Source organism: Rhinolophus ferrumequinum, chromosome 7, assembly GCF_004115265.2.
Source record: "Rhinolophus ferrumequinum isolate MPI-CBG mRhiFer1 chromosome 7, mRhiFer1_v1.p, whole genome shotgun sequence".
In the NCBI taxonomy this organism is placed as follows: Eukaryota; Metazoa; Chordata; class Mammalia; order Chiroptera; family Rhinolophidae; genus Rhinolophus; species Rhinolophus ferrumequinum.
The window spans coordinates 34,377,689-34,399,675 of NC_046290.1; the positions used below are offsets into that span (position 1 = coordinate 34,377,689).

Sequence of the window (21,987 nt, forward strand, 5' to 3'; positions counted from 1 at the left end):
TTTTGCGAACAGACTTTTAGAAGAAATAGGTGAAGAAAGGCTTGCACTTCTATAAGTGATATGAGGAAATCTTCTTGATGGATAGAACCATTGAAAATCTGAATCTTTAAAGAAACTATCTTGAGTTAACTTTAACTTATTTATTCTTGTAAAATATCAGTGATACTATCTATCAGTGGTAAATTATTTAGGTTACTCTGAATTACAATGTTTGGCATGCTTACCACACAGGAAAGGTAATCTTTTGAAAAAATATACATCAGATGAGATTTCTTTGCTTAACAGCTGCCATCACCATCACCACCACCACCACCACCACCTTCAATGGCTTCATGTTATGTGTAAAATAAAGTCCAAATTCTTCACTACGTCCCCAAAGCCCTCCATGGTCTGCCTATTTGTTGTCATTCTTCCATCATTTCACTATGCTGTAGCCACAATGGCTGTCAGTCAATTCCTCAAATGCTCTAAGCCTGCCTGGCCCAAAATAGCCACTAGCCACATGTGGCTAAATTTAAATTGATTAAAATTAAAATTTCAGTTTCTCAGTTGTATTAGTCACAGCTCAAGTGCTCAATCTCATAGTATGTGGCTAGTAGCTACCAGACTGGATAGAGCAGATAGAGAGTGTTCCTATGATAGAGCGTTCTGTTGAATAGTGCTGCTCAAAGTTCTTTTTCACACCTTAGACTTCCACCGCACTGTCTGCCTCCTTAGAAGGTGCTTTCACCAACTCACCATCAGACTAACACCTAATCATCTATCAGATCTCAGAGCAAGTCAACAGCAAGGTTTCGTAAATCCAAATTAGGCCCCCTTGTTTTCTTATTAGAAGCCAGTTTCCTTTCTTTTATAGTACACATCACAATTTAAAATTGCATATTTGTGTATATTTAAAGCTTACCGTCCCTATTAGACTGTATAGTTGAAGGGGGCAGAAACTAGGATATTTTGTCAACAACTGTACAGATAGCACCTGATGTTATGAGCAACAAAGATTGAATAAATATTTGTGGAAAGAATATATAATTAAAAGAAATGAGAATTTAGTATGGGACTTGACTGAGTGGAAATGTAGATTGTGGCAGAATGCAAAGGATCTTCAATGCCATGCTAAAGGATTTGGACTTGTTACTTATTAAAGGTTTTTAACAGGAAACTCACATTTAGATCCGTATTATAGAAAGATAATTCTGGCAGAAATTTGGAGGATGGACTGAAGAGGGATGAGGCTGAAGCAAGATATTTGTAATTACAAAATGCTATAAAATAATTTACCATAATTATTACTTTTCCTAGACAGTTTGTGGAAGTAAACTTTACTGTCATGCAGTTTTCTAGAATGCAAAGTAACATAATTTCTCAATCATGTATTTCTTGACATTTTACTATTTACAAATTATACCCTGGAATACCTTCCCTTCATTTTACCTTTCTCTTCTTCAGTAGCAGCTGTAGATTTTTCAAATAAATTAAAGTTCAAAGTACTTTCCCCTTCTGTGGCTATAGGAGGCTTTTTCTTTTCATTTTGTTGATGTGAAATCTTTATGGCTGGATTGAATACTGGATGGTCTTCTAAAGTTTCCATTTCTAAAAAGAAAAAAACATGATGCTTAGTTTTATGCATTTGTTTTTTATGCCTTTCTACTTTGCAAAGATGGTTTAAAATAACTAGCATTTCTTCTGCTTCCTTGTAGACAATTGTTCAACACCTCCTACTAGGAATTTGTGCTACCATAGAAGTCAGAGGCAATTTATTTTCACATCATGTACCGTGTTTCCCCGAAAATAAGACCTAGCCAGACCATCAGCTCTAATGCATCTTTTGGAGCAAAAATTAATATAAGACCCGGTCTGATTTTAATATAAGACCGGGTCTTATAGACCGAGTATTACATTACATTGTATTGTATTATAAGACCCGGTCTTATATTAAAATCAGACCGGGTCTTATATTAATTTTTGCTCCAAAAGATGCATTAGAGCTGATTGTTCGGCTAGGTCTTATTTTCGGGGAAACATGGTACTATAATAAAATTTTTAAAATAAATTGTTTAACAAATGCAGAAGGCCTGGAAAAAATTTTTCATGAGAAACACTCATGGAACTGTATTCACCTGTCCTTGAATGAAGGTGATATTTTTTGGTATATATATATGAGGTTGACAAACTGTGTCCTTCAGGCCAAATCCAGCCCTGCTGCCTATTTCTGTATGGCCTCTGAGCTAAGAATACTTTTAAAATTTTTAACTGGTTGAAAAGATAAAAAATTATTTAGTGACATGTGAAAATTATATTAGATTCTTGTTTCAGTGTCTATATATAAAATTTTATGAGAACACAGCCATTTGCTTATGTATTGTCTATGTCTGTTTTTATGCTGTGACAGCAGAGTTGAGTAGTTATGACAGTCTACTCAAAATATTAAAATATTTACTTAATATTAAACTTAAATTTAATATTTAAGTTAAAAAACTTAAAATATTTACTATTTGGCTTGTTACAGAAAACATTTACCAATCTCAAGTATAAACTGTAGGAAACAGCAGACATATTAAAAAGAGGCAACCTCCATCATAGGAAGGCCAATAAAGAACAGACATTATTCATCCAAGAATTTAAGTGTTTACCTCTTTGAAATTTCTTTATTTTTTCTTGAGTCTCTTTTTGCCCTTGCTTGTTTTTTTCTAGTTTAAAGGTAGCTGCTTGCTCCTTTGCATCCAGAAGTTTTGCTGCAAGGTGCAAGTACCTTTCATTCTGTTCCAAATAAGATGAAGATAAGAAAGTAAAAAGAAAAGCAAGATTAATTTATCTACCATCAGTGTATTATATCAAAACCTGTGATCTTTTGATCTTGTTTTTTGATCCAGCAAATCTACTTTTAGGAATTTTTCATAGTGAAATAATACAAATGTACAAATTTGCAGGTACATAGATGTTTACTGTGGTACTGACTAAAAAGGAAAAATTGGAAATCAAGTGTGGCACATCTACAGAGAAAGCTAGCCAGCCATTAGAAAAAAAATGAGGCAGTAAAAGAATGAGCGTGATCTGCATAGATTAACTTCCTTTACATGTTAAATAGAATAAAGCAAACTACAGAATAAAAAGTATCTATGAGCTCATTTCTGTATAAAAAATAAATTTTTATGTATTTTTTAAATATACATATTTAGAGGATATATGCAATAATATAATAATACTCATCTGAAAGTTACCTTCCCATAACCTCTTATATAAGATAGGAACATTAAAAAAAAAATGGCCTCTGGGGAAAATGGGTGTTATAAAATTTAAGGACTTAACTCTGCTGTGCAAAAACTAGACAGAGTTTAAATTTAAACTCAAATCACTGGCACTTTTTCTTAGGGTAGGTTAATAACACTCAGCAGGTGAGAAACATCAAAGCATGGGGTGGAGAAAACAAGGGCATGTGTAGTGCTACTATGAAACACAACTGCTAAGATGAATGGAAGAGAGATAACTATGGAAACACACCCAGCTGAATTCTGGGACAATTTTTGTGTAGAAGCAAACATCGACATAGTAACAGATAGGAGGGTTAGCTAGCTCCTCAAATTCACCCAAATCACTCATGCTTTCCATCTTTCCTAACTATGGCACTGATAACACCCATCCCTTCTCCACCTACGAATTTCTTGCTGTCTTTTGTCGCCTTAACCTTTATATTCAGTAAATCACCAATTTCTATTGAGCCTTGCTTTAAATGTTTCTATTCCTTTCCAATTTCCAATTTGGGACATTATTATTTCACACCTGAGCAAGTGTAATAGCTACCAAAATGGCCTCCCTACCTTTTCCAAATCACCTTGAACACTAATAAATTTGACTTAAAAATGTCAAATTCTTCTTGTCATCTGCCCCCAAACCTCTAGTGGCTCTTCACAATCAATGGGAAGAGTTGTCAAATCCATTTTCTGGGCATCAAAATCTTAGTCTCAGATGAACTGATCTGTTTACTATCTGCCAGTATGCAACTACACATTTTATCCTCTATATATGATCATCTATTTTTTAATACCCAAAGGCCCCTTGCACAATTCCACTTCTGTACCCTGTTCACACTATTTCAACAATCTCTTCCAATTCTTTATTGCCTATGCACCCTTCAAGTCCCGCCTCTCTTCTGTGCAGTGAACCTAATGCTCCAAACAGGAGACCTTTCTCTGAATCTCAAAGTAGACTTGTACTAAATTCTTTTTGTTTAGTTTAATACAGGCATATGGTTAAAAAACAGAAGAATATAAAAAAGAAGTCTCTGTCTACCCTACCACCGAAGTCCTAATCACTAGTAATAGCTTCTTGTGTATCAAAATGTTTTATTTGCATACATAAGAATGCAAATATATGTATATCGGGGGTGCCAAAAACTATATACATATGACTTGTATTCGTCTTTCGCTATCGGTATATATTGAGTATTACAATTTTAATAGTTTTTTCTTTTCTTAAAATGTGTATACACTTTTTTTGGCACCCTCTGTATATTGTTTCACATATGTGCATTCATCATAACGTGCTATTCTGCAACTTCTTTTTCTTTCTAAACCAATTTTATTAAGGTATGATTTACTTACAATAAAATGCACCCATTTTAAAGTATACAGATGAAAGTTTGATACATGTGTACATCCGTGTAACCACCATCACAATCAAGCTGTAAAATATTTCCATTATCCTCAAAAGTTTCCTCATGATTCTTTAGTCATCCTTACCCCACCTCCAGATTCAGGCAACCTTTCTGTACTATAGATTTTGCATAGATTACTTTTCTGGAATTTAATAATGAAATTATGTAGCATGTATTCAGTTCTGCCTGGCTTCTCTCATTCTTGTATAATGTTTCTGAGTTGTTTGCAGTGTTTATGAATAAAGTCGCTATAAACATTTATTTGTGTACAAGTCTACTCGTGGACATGTTTTAATTTTTCTTGAGTAAATAATTATCTATAAATGAAACTGTTGGGTCATATGGTAAGTGTACATTTAACTTCATAAGAAAGTGCCAGTTTTCCAAAGTGGTTGTATCATTTTATACCCCCAATCAATGTATGAGTGTTCCAGTTGCTCCTCATCCTCTCAACACTTGGTATTACTTTTTAATTTTAGCCATTTTGATAGATATATAAGTATCTCACTGCAGTTTTCATTTTCATTTCTCTGATGACTAGCGATGGACATATTTTTACATGTTTATTGGCCATCTATGTAACTACTTTTGTAGCATGTCTGTTGTCTCGTTAAAACTTCTTTATAAATTCTAGATATGTTTTGTCAAATATATATTATGTTTTCTCCCTTTAAATTGCTTTTTTCACTTAACCTTATATTTTTAGTTTAATCTTATATCTAGGTTTTCTCTCTCCAGACTATAGGTTTTCTCTGTAAAAGAACATGCCCTTCTTTTTTTATTACCCAAAGAATTCAGCATACTCCTTACATATAACAATCATCTAAAAATATTTGGTGATTTTCTCTTTAAACATAGGAAAATATAATTAACAACCAATGAGCAGTTATTTTGTGTCATGTTTTTTCCTAAGTGTTATTTTGTGTAATCTTTTTATCAATCCCTAAAGGTAGGTATTTGTCAGATTTACAAATGAGGATATTGAGACTCAGAAAAGTTAAATATTTTGCCAAGGAATGTTCAGCTAGAAGCCTAATACAAATTTCAACTCACAGGGTCAAATTTTTCCTCCTCTTCTAAACTTTTAGAATTCTCACTCTTTTCTTCTTCATTTTGTTGATCAGCATACCGCAAAATCCATTCTTTCATATTTACCTCCATATTTTTTTCTTCCTTTTTTGGCTAGAAAGAAAAAACAAATATCTGAAAAACCAAAATTAGAAAAAAGTGTCAAAACTATCACTAAGTGTCACTGTTTTTACAATTTCTTTAAACTCAAAAACAGTAGACACATAGCCTCAAAAACCATATACTTTAATGTTCAGTGAAGGACAAATGAATTGAACTCAATATTACTTTAATATTGAGTCTAAACTCAAATTAAAGTCTAAACTTGCATAATCCAAAGAATATGTTTACATAATGGACAAAGAAAATGAAAGGAGAACTGTAAAAACTAAAAAACTAGTGTAATTCCTTAAAAACGGCTTTAACATGAGGATGATGCTTCCATAGATTTTTTTGTTTGTTTTCAAGCTTTATTGAGGTATAACTGATGTATAAAAAACTGTACATGGGGCAGCTAGTTAGCTCAGTTGGTTAGAGCACAGTGCTCTTAACAACAAGGTTGCCAGTTCGATCCCTATATGGGCCACTGTGAGCTGCATCCTTCACAACTAGATTGAAACAACTACTTGACTTAGAGCTGATAGGTCCTGGAAAAACACTTAAAACAACAACAACAACAACAACAAAAAAAAACTTTACATATTTCCTGTATATTAACATAATACATACATTACATACTAATTATTTATTATAATGTATACATAATATGCATATAAACTCATCATTTTGATGAGTTTGGACATATGCACACACCCATGATACCACCACTACAATCAACTTACTAAACATATCCTTCACCTCCAGAAATTTCCATCTGTTTACGTGTGTGTGTGTGTGTGTGTGTGGTGGGGGAAGGGGCGGTGGTAATGTGTGGTGAAAACGCTTAACGTGAGATCTATCATATTTTAACATATTTTAAAGTGCACAACACTGATTGTCATTATAAATAGTGTTGCACAGCAGATCTCTAGCACTTCTTCATCTTGCATAACTGAAACTTTATAACCATGAAATAACAACTCCCCATTTCCTCTCCTCCCAGCCCGTGGTAACCACCATTCTATTCTCTGCTTCTACGAGTTTGACTATTATAAATACCTCATGTAAGTGAAATCATGCAGTATTTGTCTTTTTGTGACTGGCTTATTTCACTTAGCATTATGTTCTCTAGGTTCATCCATGTTCACAGACATTTTATAACATGCAGAGTATTTCAGTTTAGTGCCCTAATGAACTACACCTTCCAGTATTCACGCTTCCTGGAATCCTCTTCCACATGATTTTGGAATTAGCCACGTGACTTGCTTTAATGAATGGGATGTTAGTAAGAGTGATACAAGCAGGGGCTTGATAAAATTTCTACATTAGGGCTTATTATCTTGCAATACTTGCTCTTAGAAGCCAAATGTCATGTAAGAACCACCACATATGGGGAAACCCAATTTAGTCATATGGAGAGAGGGATGCCTGGATAGCCCCCAGCTGAGGCACTAGTCATTTGAGTAAGAAACAATTTTGACGTTCCAGCCTCAGGAGGTACCCCGTGGAATAGAAGAATTGCCCAACTGAGCCTAGCCCAGACTGCAAAATCGTAAGAATAAATTGTTGGTTTAAGCCACTTGAGATTAGTGCGCTAAACTATTTTGAGGTGGTTTGTTATGTAGGAATAGATAACTGAAACAGACAATGATAGAAAAGTTTGGAAAACAAGTAGGTTATGTTCAATAAGCAGAAATGTTATAGCAACCTAATATTTATACATTTATGAACTGTTATATATGCTTCATTTTGATTTTATACAACTTTAAATGTTTAATTCCTAAATTACCTTAATCTTAGGGTCTTCTTCCTGTTTTGGGGTTTTAGGCTGCAATGGAGGTAAAACAGTGGCTTGTATTTGAGTAGACTGGAATTTTGGCCTACTTTTAGGTTGTTGCTCTTCAAATTCCTGACTGAATCCTTCAGGAAGTGCATCTTAAAAGAAATTAGGATGGAAATAAACATGCGTATGATAGTAAAATACACAAATATTGATTAAACACACACACAAACCCTGCCTACACAAAGAACACCTAGTTTTCTTGCACCCCTCATCTTCTAAGAATAGAAATCCTATAATAAACCTGGTTTTATTTTCAAACTAGAAGTGGGAACACTCATCAGATGATGATACCTAGCCTGTTTCTTCTATTTGGCCATTCATTTCACCCTCGATGTGGTATACGCCTAAATTTTCACAAAAAGATCTTAATCATTTCCACTCCTTAGTTGCTTGTTATAGCATATAGTAGTATTCTTAATCATCATACAAGCAATTTGCACTCCAGGTTCTTGCCAAAGAGTACAATCTTGGCTCTCTGCTTAATCAAATATTATGTATCCAAGGCCAGATGGCCCTAATTTCTAAACCAAAACAAGGAGACATAGCGTAGTAAGTTATAGATACGCAAACTGAAAATTTGTTGTATTAAGAGCATTGTAAAATGACTATTAACAACTGAAAGCAACACACACACAAATAATTTCTTCTCACATAGACTACAACTTCTTGTTGTAGGAGAATATACTAAAAAGAATAAAAAAGGGTAAGACCTTTCTAAAAATAAATAATTATAACTGAAAAAACTGTAAGTACAAGTCCAAAGATCGATACAAATATCAATATACTGAAACTATTTCAGAAGGTTTTACAAACTTAAAGAATTTTATTACAATCTGCTTACCATCTGAAAGGTTTAAACAGAGCCAGTCCAAGGCAGAATGAAGATCACCTCCATGTAAGAGTGTGTTAGTCATGGCATCTTCAATGTCCTTAGTCTTAAATGAAAATGCTTGTAAAGCCATGTATAAATCCTATGAAAGGGAAATGTGAAATAGTCATTTTGTCAATTTTCTTTTTTTTCATTATTAATTTTATTCTCCCATTCATTTTAAACCAAAATCTGACACAAATTAAAATTTCAAAAGTATATTTTTCTTATTTTTTTTCAGTTAGAAGAGTTAAATGTGCTCACTGTATTGAGAATTTGAGAACTACAGATAAATTTTAAAAAAGGCCAGGAGAAACTGCTCATATTCTCACTATCCAAAGATATTTTTTGCATTATAGTATGTTTCCTTTCAGTCATGTTTCTATGATTTTGTAAAAATAAATTTCACTTAACACTGTAACATGAGCATCTCCCCAATTTATTAGAAATTTTTCACCACTTTTAATAGAATAACATTCCACTGGGTAGACATATTATAATCTAATTATTCATGTCCCTATTGGTGACCACTTAAGATGTTTTTGTTTTTTATTATAAGCAGTGCTTCAGTGAACATGTTAATACATAAAAGAAAGTATTTTAATATATTTTCTAAGGTATCATCTTTAGAATTGGGCAGAACTGGATTCAAATCCAGACTCTGCTTACTCTGCTACTTACTAATTGATAATCTCAGAGTATAACTTGCATAATCTTTCCAAGCCTCAATTCCTTCATTTGCAAAATGGGGCAAAATATCTTTTGGGATTGTTGTGTCAGAGAAAATGTAAGCAAAGTGCCCACAGAGTATAATAACATCATTTGGGGGATGTAATTTAGTTTTCATGTTACCATTTTAATGTGTGCACTTGTATCTCGCACAATTCCTTCCTTACTCTTGTAGATGGAAATGATCTATATCAAATCTCAATGGAAGTTCAAAAAGTCATTTCGTCTCATATGTGACAGTGTCTTAAAAATGCTCCACTAAATATAAGAAATTTTTAAAAAGTTTGCAAATACCTGTAATTTTTTGGCAGTAAGTCTTCCAGAAATCACACCCTTGTCATTATTTTGCTTTTTATGCTCATTGATCACTCCAATAATTCTCTGCTCTAGTTTGTTATTAATTACCACCTGTTGAGGCCAAAAGGATATTAGAAGCTAAATTATTAAATCATATTTAGTAATAATTAGAAGCAAATCAGTTTTCTATGTCACTGAAAACCAAGCCCAGAATTTCGGCTAAAATCAAATACAACGATTACCATATTTTGGACTACCACTCATTAGATCACATTCCTATCACATATTTAAGAAAAAATGAGATATGGAAAAAGCAACAACATATGGCAAGAAAAAAAAATCCTCTTATAAAGCCTCTTAAAGCCATGGTTCCAGATATTGTCCTTGGACCTCCCTTGGATTGCTATCCCAAAGACAGATTCCTACCGTAAGCCCTATCTTAAACGTACTGAATCAGAGTCCTTGGGCATGGAGCCCAGAAATCTGCCTTAATGTAAACCAGCCCAAGCACACAGCCTGAAAGAATGAAAGCGACACTAAAAAGGGGGCATATCAAGTAAAAGTGAAATCTGTATAAATAGTAATAAGGTTACACAAATTCTTTTGGCTTCTAGAGTTTGATTCCTACTTTTCCCTAGTAGCCATTTAATCTTTTGTTGTTTCTGTATTTATAACCTAAGAGTACACAAGCATTTACCTACAAAAATACCTTCCCTTTATTACCTCTTTACTGAACGTCTACTATGAACTAATAAGCACAAAAATATACTTCAAGAATTCACTCCAGTATAGTGAACATACATAAAAAGATAAACTATAACCCAGCATGGCAATTATTTAAAAAGATACATGAAGTGCTGGTGAAACCACCAAGAAAATCAACTCAATGAGTTATAAAGGACTTCATTAAGGTCACAGAGGTGACAAATGGAGAAAGGGAAGTAGGGCATTCTAGGCAGAGAGCCCATGGACAAAAACCTGGAGTCATAAAATCATATGGGATTTGGGGGAATAATGAGATATGAACTAAAATTTTAAGTGAAGAGGAAGCTGAAAAGGTGTATTAAATCAGATCTGAAAGAATGTGTATGCTATGCTTAGAAGTTTGGATCTTATCCAATCTTCCTTAATTTCTTACTGGCTCTCACAATACGTGTATGATTTACTTTGTTTAGTATAGATTAGCAATTACTGCACTATTTATAAAAATTTTAAATACCCCATCATTTTCTCATGTTTAAGAATATATATACGTATATATGTATACACACACACGCACATTTTTTTTTAAAAAGGGAACATTTCTTAAACTGACTCAAAACCTTGGTACTTACTTTCAAAATAGATTTATCCAGATTTGCAGAACCACCAGAATCATTTGCAGAATTAAAACTATAAATTTTTGGACCTGTATATAACAGAGAATAGTCAAGGCAATTAAATGATTGATATCTATTACACTACTTTAATTTTCCTTTAAAGGTTGCCAAATATCAAATATTTGATTTAAGCATTTCCCCCATTTCACCAAATAACACAACCTAAAAGTCAACAATCTCCCTCTAAGTTTTCACAATCTTTTTAACCAATTAGCATTGTCTAGGTTACCCAGTATCCCGTAAAGTACAAATGCCTGTATATCTTTGATTAACTCTATCTTCATCTTCTTATTTTTAAAAAATTAGATGCTTCTCTGCCTGGTACTTATCTGAAGTAAAACCTCTTAGAGAATATTAAATTCTTGGCAGAGAAGATTGGTGATTTTAAAGAGAAAGCACCTCTCTTAAGGTGAAGAAGAAACGAGAGGTTCTATTATCCTCTATTATGTCCAGGCTTGTTGTACTAGTTTGCGAGAGCTGCTGTAACAACCACGAACTTGGTGGTTGATATAACAGAAATACTTTCTCACAATTCTGGAGGCTAAAAGTCCAAAATCAAGGTATCAGTAGGCCCATGCTCCCTCTGAAGCCTTGAGACAAGAATCCTTCCTTGCCTCATCTGGCTTACGGTGACTGCAGATGTTACTCGGCTTGCCTGCCTCTTTCTTCACATGGGTCTTCCCATGGCATTTCCTTGTGTCTCTCTGTGTCCAAATCTCCCTCTCCTTTTCTGGACAATAATCATTAAATTTAGGGCCCACCCTAAATTCAGGATGATTTCATCTCAAGATCCTTAACTAAACACCTGCAAAGACTTTATTTCCAACTAAGGGCACACTGCGAGGTCCAGGTGGACATGAAGTTTTGGGGGTACAATACTCAACTCACTATGGTTGCCAATTCAACAGAAACACTATATATTATTAATTTTCTAACAATGAGTAACTTGGAAGAAATAAATATTATTTTGATCTCCTTACTCTCTTAAAAATTACTAAAGATCTCAGATAGTTTTTGTTTATATGGGTTATAATATTAATATTCACTATAATAAAGTAAAAGGGAAAAATTTTAATATTCACTAATTCATTAAAAATAATAAATTCACTCATGTTAACATAAATAATACTTTTATGAAAAATAACATTTTCCAAAACAAAAAAAAATTTGTTTTCCATTTTTGCACATCTCTTAATATCTGGCTACTGCATTCAATCTGCTATATTATTATACATCATATAGCCACTGAAAACTGCCACTATTCACGCTTGAGAAAATAAGCATGAAAACGGCAAATAACATTTTATAATTATTATGAAAATAGTTTTGATCTCATGGAGATCATGCCAAAAAGATCTCAAGAATTCCTCTTGAGCACACTTTGAGAACCAGTCCTGTATAAAAATAATCCTAGAATCTTACAAAACCTAGCTACTCTGCTTTTATAAACCTAAAAATAGGGACTTTTTTTCACTTTGAGAAAACAAAACATTAAATTTAAGTGTTGCTTGTATGATTTTAAAAGTCAAAGATTTTAGTCTGTTGGCTTACATTAGGTTCTTCATTTTAAGATACTAGTTTTGAAACTACACATTTTAAAAGAAAAACAAAAGTTTTTGAAGATAACTATTTACACTTCGGCAATCTGAACTGGTGACATTACTTGTGTGCTGTAGTTATCTAGGAGGTACCCAAAGCTACCTGAGTATGTTAAAAGGTAGTAACAATTACTGTATACAGTACGGTTAGTTTTCTTATCTTCTAGTCTAAGACTCTACCTTAATTCTAGTAACCTTGCTTATAAACTCATGTCACTGGCCATAGAGAAGAGTATAAGTAATCCTGAACCATTTCTGGAGGTCTTATCAGTTGCAGTAAACTCATTCACAAACAGCATACTATGAGAGTCAGGGGTCCCTACACTCATATTTAGGAGTCCTCTTTTAAAAAAGGTACAGGTGGATGAGCAGTTCATTAGCAAGACTACACATCAAGGATGATGTGCTACTGATAGAGGAGATTTTAATTTTTTTTAATAACATGTTTTTGTCTTTTAAATTAGTGAATTGAGGATAACCCCAGTACCCGAAATCTTGCCTGGCACACAGCAAACCAGCTCTTCAAAAAGTATCTGATGAACAAATGAAATGAGGAAACAAGAGGGACGGAATATCCAGAATTGTGCCAAGAGCCATTTCATGGCACAGTGCTTTTCTACCTTTAGATGGCAGTACAATTTTGAATATGCTACATACAATCCTTCCAACTGTTTGAAGACAGAGATGGAAGTGGAGTAGAACAATTATATTTATATTAGGAACTACAAAGATTTCAGAGATAATGGCTTTTTGGTGTACTTTTCCACTTTTTTCTGAAAAGCAGTTCTATTATATGTTACAAAACAAATACCCAAACAGGGGCGGTCAGATGGTCCAGTTAGAGAGTGAGCTCTGAGCAATAGAGTTGCTGGTTCAGTTCCCACATGGGCCAGTGAGCTACGCCCTCCACAACTAGACTGAAGACAACGAGCTGCCATTGAGCTTCCAGAGGGGCAGCCGGTGGCTCAGTTGGTTAGAGCACAAGCTCTCAACAACAAGGTTGCCGGTTCAATTCCCTCCATGGGATGGTGGGCTGTGCCCCCTACAACTAAAGATTGAGAACAGCGACTGGACTTGGAGCTAAGCTGCGCCCTCCACAACTAGATTGAAAGACAACGACTTGGAGCTAATGGGCCCTGGAGTAACACACTGTCCCCCAATATTGCCCAATAAAAATGAAAAAAAAAAATTACATGGCAATCTGTGTAGCAACATTTTATTTATACTATATATATATTAATTTATAGTTTTAAAAAAATTCCTACATATTTAGTAGATAACCTCTCCTTTTCTCTCTTGATTTCTTGGCCTGTTAATAATTCCTCTGAATCTTTCCTTGTCATTTATCCAATAAATTTTTTGAATGACTATATGCACAGCACTGGAGTAGACACTGAGGGATGTTAATGTATATCCATGAAACAGTTGCTACCTCCTAAAATTTTGTAAGACAGATAAAAGTGTGTAATTCCTCACATACCATGGGCAAGATCTAAATATATATAAAAAAAGATTCAAACAATACATGAGCTGTGAATACTGGCAGAACAAAAAAGGAATTGACATATGGGGTAACATTACAGGATTTTGGTTGACAGTGTTAGGGATAGATGGCATTCCATTAAGAGAAAATGGCAAGAATAAACACGAGGAGGCAGAAAGCCAATAGCTTCATTTAGAGCAGTGAAAAAACACCTGATTTGCTGTAGCTGAATATAGGAATTAGTAAAAACGCTATAAAGGGGGACTCAGAAGCTACATGAATGGTTTCGACTTTATCACAAAGTCAGTGAGAATGCGGTGAAAGAAACTGGGAAATGCTATGTTCAAGATGGTGCTTTCCAAAGATCAAGCTGATGCTTGTATGCAGGGCAGACTGGAGGAGGAAAAAAACACCAGAGTTAGAAAGACCCACTGGAAGGCTTTGTTGATACTCCAGGAATTCATGGGTACCTAACCTGAGGTGTGAACATTACAAATGAAAAGTAAAAGGGTATATACATGGAAGACAATAGGTGAAGACTGCACAGAGCTTGGCAAAAGATTCGATGTGAAGGAGAAAGGAAGGCATCAAAAATAACTACTGACCACATCTTCTTTATCTAATCGTCTACCGGTGGGCACTTATGTTGCTTCCATAGTTTGGCTACTGTAATTAAATGCTGCAATGAACATAGGGTGCATGTAGCTTTTTGAATTAGTGTTTTGGCTTTCTTCAGATAAATACCAAGAAGGAGAATTGCTGGGTCATAAGGTAGTCCTATTTTTAATGTTTTGATGAACCTCCACACTGTTTTCCATAGTGGCTGCACCACTTTTCAATCCCACCAACAATGCACAAGAATTCCCTTTTCTCCAGATCCTTGCCAACACTTGTTTGATTTATTGATGGCCATTTTGACAGGTGTGAGGTGATACAATGGAATATTTACTCAGTTATATAAAAGAATAAAATCTTACCATCGGCGACAACCTGGATGGATGGACCTGGAAAGTATTATGCTGAGTGAAATAAGTCAGACAGAGAAAGACAAATACCATATGATCTCATTTATATGTGGAATCTAAAGAACAAAATAAATGAACAAACAAAACAAAAAAACTGATAGATATAGGGAACAAGCTGATGGTTGCAGATGAGAGGAGGATTGGGGGGAGCAGGGTGAAAAAGGTGAAGGGATTAACAAGTACACATTGGTAGTTACAAAATAGTCACGGGGATGTAAAGTAAAGCATAGGGAATATAGTCAATAATGTGGTAATAACTAAATATAGTGCCAGGTGGGTACTAGACCAGTCAGGGGGATCACTTCGTAAATTATATAAATGTCTAACTACTATGCAGTACATCTGAACATACTATAAAGTAATATTGAATGTCAACTGTAATTGAAAAATTAAAAAAAAAGGGGGGGAGGTGAAGGGGAATAAGAGGTTCAAATTTCCAGGTATAAAACAAATAAGTCACGGGGACGTAATGTACAGGGAATATAGTTAATAATATTGTAATAGTGTTGTACGGTGTCAGATGGTTGCTGGACTTGTGATGATCACTTTTTTAGGTATATAAATGTTGAATAACTGTGGTGTACTCCTGAAACTAATATAATATTGTATGTTAGCTATATTTTAATGAAAGTCTTTAAAAAATAACTATTGACATTGATAAAGAAGAATATGGAAGAACAGAAACATGGAAGTCAGAGTTGAGAAGCTAGATTGGGGGAGAGAAATGTAGCTTAGCATTAGCCAGGTTATATTTGAAATACTTACAAAATAGGGCTGTAAAGGTACAAGTAATATAGAAATGGTTGACTTGAGTTTGGAATAGTGACCAGAATTGGACATGTTGATTGAGGAGTCATCCACAGAGGAAAAGACAGAAGTAATGCAAGTAGATAAAGAAGGGCTAGAAGGGCTGTAGAGAGGGAACTATACTATCATAGATTGACACTTTCAGTAAGGGTCACATTTTGGGGCTGGGGGAGTGGGGAACCAAAGAACACAACAAATGACTATTACAGTTCAAAGCATTCAGAGGAGTATCAGCAAAAGACAGAGACACAGAAAGAAATTCGCAGGAAAGAGCTCGATTTACAGAGTAAAAGTGCCACAGAATAGTCAAGGAGAAATCCTATGTATCCGTAATTAGAGGCATAACAGTTTTGTAGTTAAAATGTTAAAATAAACTGCAGGGCCAAGAATTATTATCCACTTTCTAGGTGAAGATTTGGTACCTGCCTACTTCTTCAGTCTCCTTCTTAGGCAATGCTTACATGCTGTGGGTACCTCAAAGGCCTAAGCTCTTTCTTGTACACATGGTGATCCTAACCTCTGCCAGGAGTATTATTTCTGCCATTCTCTACAGAATTAACACTTATCCATCCTCCTGACCTCAGCTTAACTGTCACTTTCAACGAGATGATCCATGACCCATGCCTCTCCCCAGTAAAAATTAGATTACCATGTTAAATTCTTTTCCTTTGCCTTTTGTTGCACTTATCAATGATAAAGCAGTGTCTGTATGATTATTTAATGCCTGTCTCCTCCATTAGACTGGCAAACTCCAGGAAAGATGATATATCTATTTTGCGCATCCCCTTCCTAACATCACGTCAGAAACACAGGTGTTTAATGAATATCTGTTGTCTGAATATATCACAAAGTACTACAAGCAAACAAACTAAGCAGGGCAAAACAGCGCATAACTGTTCATCTTTTAAAACCAGCTGTAATAGTGGCCTGATCTCGAGAATCGGTAGTCTCCAAGTTTTAATCAAACCAAATCACAAAGCAAGCAAAAATGAATGGCTGCAGTAAAGATCGCAGGTAACTTTACAGTATGTTATATCCATATTCGGTGTGTAAGTACTGAAACTCTTATTGATTTTTCCATTAACACATGGAAACACTACATCTAGCTGAAAATGATATAAAGACCAGGTAGAAAATGGGTCTGGCTCCAAGAGGTTAGGAACTGCACACTGCTCTCCGCATTACCCTAGTTTGGATAATCATGGCTCAGGACTGATCCCTGCTGAAACGTGAGCTAATGCAATTTTTATTTTGTTCTCAGAATAAAAAGTGGGGGTTATGTAGGAGACGCCAGGCTACAACAGGGTTACCATCTGAACTTTGGAGGCTCAAACAGCTTAGACTGATCTAAAACAAGGCTATCCGACAGGGAGACAGCAGCTTCGGTTGTGGAAGATACTGAGGGTCCGCCCAAGTGCGAAGGCTTCTCCATCAGGACAAGCAGCGGAAAGCCCGGGGCTAGACGATGCGTACCTTGCTTGACTCGGGATTCCCTGGAACTGGCGGCTGCTGCAGCGGGAGGCGGCCTAGCCACGGGATTCTTGTTTTGGGCCTCGCCCGCAGCTGCGGCCTCGGCAGATTTAGTTCTAGAAACAGACATGGCGGCCCGGAACGCCGCGGCTCCCGGCGCCTTGTGTTTCTTGTTCTTGCCGCCCATGGTTGCAGCTTTAGTCGAAGATTCCTCTAAGTCCAGGCCCGGGAACCACCTCAGCACAGCCTCCAAAAGCTCTTTACATTCCCCGGGTCCCGCGTCTCCACCTGGCGTCCTCCATCCGGGTTTCTCGGGCCTGGGAGATGGTTGCCTCGCAATTGGTCCGATTCATTAAGGTCCAGCCTCCTCGCCAACCCCCAGGTGCCTGCTGGGTGCCGCACTCCCTCTTGGAACTCTCTGTTTAGCCACCGAGCTGCCCACCCATTTAGCGGTCGGAAAGGAAGGAAAGGTCTCAGAAAGGAAAAAGGTCGTAAGACAAAAAAAGGTCGGGGAAGAATCGTCGGTAGCTGTGTGACTCGACTACTTTTTTGTCTCCCATGGGCCTCTGTTGAAGCTTCACTACCGGTGCAGGCGCGGAGCATTGTGGGTAGGAGGGAGATTCGGTCTCCTAGCTCTGAAAGATGGCGGACGCTTTCGGGGATGAGCTCTTCAGCGTGTTCGAGGACGACTCGTCCACTGCTCCCGGAGCCAAAAAAGACAAGGAAAAGGAGAAGGGGAAATGGAAGGGGCCGCCAGGGTCTGCGGAAAAGGCCGGGTAAGGAAGATGTGCAACGTGTATTTTTATTTTATTTTTTTGCTTAGTGCTGAGGGAAGAAAATACGACTCTTGAAGGGCCCGAGAAAGTGGGGTGTACATTGAGTGGCGTGCGGAAGTGAAAGGGTTTGAGAAAAATGTTGAAGAGGGAGGAAGAATGCTGGTTTGGGGAAGCGGGGTCTTGGCCTTCCCCGGTGTCCGCAGGCAGCGTGGACTCGGCCGTTGCACTGTCCTTAGGCCTTCCCTGACTCTACCTCAGTCTGCGCCGTGGGGTCGTGAGCGCACGTGAGGTCTCTGTCAGGTTGTGTAGCACCAGAACAGCATCTGGTAGGTGGTCTTTAATAAACGAAACCAACGATCAGTTGAGTAAAGGGTTAACAAGCTTAGAAACAGTGATTTGGGTTGACTTGGAAAAGAACAGGAGAAGAGAGAGACATTTCACCTCCAAGCTGTAGTTTTCTTGCCCATACAAAGGAGATGATAGTGCCACTAGGTTTATTGTGAGGATTAAATGAGATAATACGTCTAAAGCGCCTAACAGCGCCTACCGTAGCACATAATAAATTTTCAAAAGCTAGCTATCGTTGAGTTCATTAAGAAAAACATTTTAAATTACTGGTCCGTAAACATATATATAGACCGATGCTTATAACTACTAGAAAGTGTACAGAATTGTTTATAGTAGAACAGTGAAAAGCTAATACTTTTATCAGATAAAAGTAAAATGGTCCGTTGGGCAATTTTAATCAGGGCTTGGAGAAACACCAGAACTGGAGGAAGATATTTTGAGGTTATTCGAATTGGTCCTGCTTGAGGTGGAGAGCCCTGTGGAAAAGGGTAGTGACGCAGAGATTAGAGGGCTAGCAGAACAATCAGGAGGGTGAAGTGTCACATAAGTAAAAGTGACACAAAGTAGAAAAATAGTTTTCCTCTCTCATTGAGTTGAAGGGAGTGAGAAAGTTTTGGGGAACTTTTCAGGAAAAATGAAAAAAGTTCTTTTCATTTTTTTTCCCCAAACAAGAATAATTAATAATTGCTGTAGTTTGAATGGGCAACTATGATGTTATGAAGACAATACATATATAATTTTCCACTTTAGTAAATACTTTGCTTCAGAATTACTAGGGTAAAATTAGTTCAGTTTGCAGCTGTTTCTGCAACCTTCCAAAGCGAAAATTTGTAGTATATAAAAATAACCTGATTTACATTTTAATATTATTAGGATATATGTGAACATTAGAGAAGGGAAATACATAAGAAAATATAGAACATTAGTAACTTATGGAGCTTTGTTACTATAGGTGTTTTAGGAAAAAATGCAATTTGTCAGATTCCAACTATCCTATCATAATTATTACTCATAATCAATGTGTATAGCATGATTTCCAATTGATTTGCGTAACACACGGCAGATCATGGAATTTTAAAGGAACTTACGTATTTAATACTCTAACCAAGTGGGTGCTTTTTAAAAAATTTGATTATTAGAATTGTCTTTATGTGTATATATATATATATAGAGAGAGAGAGAGAGAGAGAGAGAGAGACACAGAGAGAAACAATAGTATGAAAAACTCCATTACCCATAAATCAGCTTCAGCAATATCAAGTCATTGTCAATCTGTTTCTACCGCGCCCCCCGCCCCCCTTTTTGTTTTGGTAAATCAAATGCTACTCATGTTATTTCTCCCAAAATATTTCAGTATGCATCTTAATTGATAATGGACTTTCTTTTCCATCACAACCCAACAAATTTTACAGTAATTCCTTAATATCATTGAATCCAGAGTGAAATTTCCCCAGTTGTCTCAAAGGTGTATTTTTTGTAGTTGGTTTATTTGAATTAGGACCCAGACAAAGTCCATATAGTGTTTTGGTTGTTATATACCTTAAGACTTTTATTCTATAACAGTATCCCTCTTTTTTTCTTACGCCATTAATATCCTTTGGAGGAGTGGTTGAGAGGAGTAACCAGGTCATTTGTCTTGTATAGTTTCCCAAATCCTGAATTTTCTTTCTTACACTGTCATTTAACTAGCTACTCTATCCAGTATTTACTGTAAATTTTCCCTATATCTAGAGCTGCATTATCTGATATAATAGTTACTATCCATCTGTAACAATTGAGCACTTAAAATGTAGGTAATCATAGTTGAGCTGTGCTGTGAGTATAAAATACACACTGAATTTTGAAGACTTAAAAAAATGTAAAATATGTCATTAATTTTTATCTTAATTATATACTGAAGTAATATTTTGTATATATTGGGTTAAATGAAATGTATTAAAATTGGTTTCTTTTTAACTCTTTTAATACAGTTACTAGAAATTTAAAGTTACATGTGTAGCTTGCATTATGTACGTGTATATATGTTAGACAGCATTGATATAGACTTAGTTATAATCAGGTTAATTGTTTTAGATAAGAATGCTTCCGGGTGGTGCTTTGTACTTCTATAGCATTACATCATAAAATACACATGATAAAATACACCATTTTTCTAAGATTGATAAGAGTTAAGAGTGTCAGCCTGATCCATCATCAACCTTTCACACAATGGTTTTAGCACCTGTGATGATTGCCTAACTCCATTATTTCAGTAGTACATTCAAAATGGTGATTTTCTATTTTTATCATTTTTTTCTGCATTTATTACCTGGAATCCATCTATAAAAAAAGAACATTTCCTAATCAGCTGTTTGCCTTGAAATACAGTTCATAGAGGAAAGACAGGATACATGCTTAATTCTTTCTCTTTATCAATTTTAAGAGAAATGAGTTGTTTTCTAAGGAACTTCCAATGTTGACCAACATAGATGTCTGATTATGTGTTTAGTTTCTTGATGAATTGATCGATTTTTATATATTTGATGTGTTTTACTCCTTTGCACTCATTTTTAAGAAATTTGATTTGTAACATCTATTTACATGAGTTTTTCTGTTAATGTATATGGAATAATATTTTATGGAGTCACTCTTAAAGTAAGAACTGGTACTGCAGAATTCATTTTAAATTATTTACTTCTCAGGAAACGTTTTGATGGTAAATTACAATCAGAGTCACCTAATATTGGGAAAACCAAGAGAGATGCAGATTTCGAGGGTACAGATGAACCCATTTTTGGAAAGAAGCCCAAGGTAGAAGAGTCAGTAACTGAAGACTTAAGGTACGATTTTCATTGTCATAAATTTCAGTAACTCTTAAGTACATAGTTTTATGAAGTTTTGAAAGTTGCTTATGTGTGGTTACTTTATGAAAGTACCTCCTGAGTTGGAGCAATGGAGATATTCTTTATATATTCACATAAGCGTATAAATATAGGACATTTATCTAAGTTTGGGGAAATGGAAGACAACATAGAAAAGATATTTTAATACTTTAGAATCTGATTTTGAGAGTGTTGAAGCATGTGTTGTTGTTTTTTTAAAAGAAATGACTATTTCCTTTATTCATTAATGTGCCAAGAAGAGGATCACTGGAAGAGTGGAATAAAAAGAAAGAATAAAACTGACCTAATGGAAGGAATAAGTGAGAAGGAAGATTAGCAGGAATTAGATTTTCACTGTTGTATGTAGCAGGAGAGTGGCTATGAATCTCAAGAATACTATCAATGAGGGATACCCATGGATATCTGTGGCTAAAATAGTTGGTATTTCTGTGATTTTGAAAGCTGGAGCTTTCTGGAAGTTGATGCCAATTTCTTAAGTAGCACTTGTTTTCTTGTGATCATGATCTTCATGATCCATGCTTGTATTCCATGTTCTAGCTTGGCAATGCCATGAGGAATTCACTCATTTTTATGTGTTGTTTTTTTTTTAAGCCAATTGGCTGTTATTGTAGTTAGCAAAAGTAGCTACTGTGTGTGGTGGTAGATGTGTCACTGAAATATTTAA

At 35.5% G+C, this 21,987-nt stretch overlaps 2 protein-coding genes across 2 annotated transcripts in view; one reads left to right on the forward strand and one right to left on the reverse strand.

Annotated features, from left to right (window-relative positions):
• The window catches only part of DHX29 (DExH-box helicase 29), a 43,154-nt gene extending 25,519 nt beyond the window's left edge, over positions 1 to 17,635 (reverse strand). The window contains exons 1-8 of the mRNA XM_033110508.1: positions 17,321 to 17,635; positions 10,890 to 10,963; positions 9,553 to 9,666; positions 8,503 to 8,632; positions 7,608 to 7,753; positions 5,705 to 5,833; positions 2,631 to 2,757; positions 1,432 to 1,590 (exon numbers count right to left, since the gene is read on the reverse strand). Coding sequence (XP_032966399.1) covers positions 1,432 to 1,590; positions 2,631 to 2,757; positions 5,705 to 5,833; positions 7,608 to 7,753; positions 8,503 to 8,632; positions 9,553 to 9,666; positions 10,890 to 10,963; positions 17,321 to 17,504 — 1,063 coding nt within the window. The 5' untranslated portion in view covers positions 17,505 to 17,635. The remainder of the gene's footprint in view (positions 1 to 1,431; positions 1,591 to 2,630; positions 2,758 to 5,704; positions 5,834 to 7,607; positions 7,754 to 8,502; positions 8,633 to 9,552; positions 9,667 to 10,889; positions 10,964 to 17,320) is intronic.
• Positions 17,636 to 17,734: 99 nt separating this feature from the next.
• Positions 17,735 to 21,987, forward strand: part of MTREX (Mtr4 exosome RNA helicase) — a 74,397-nt gene continuing 70,144 nt past the window's right edge. Inside the window, exons 1-2 of the mRNA XM_033110509.1 lie at positions 17,735 to 18,093; positions 21,123 to 21,260. Coding sequence (XP_032966400.1) covers positions 17,960 to 18,093; positions 21,123 to 21,260 — 272 coding nt within the window. The 5' untranslated portion in view covers positions 17,735 to 17,959. The remainder of the gene's footprint in view (positions 18,094 to 21,122; positions 21,261 to 21,987) is intronic.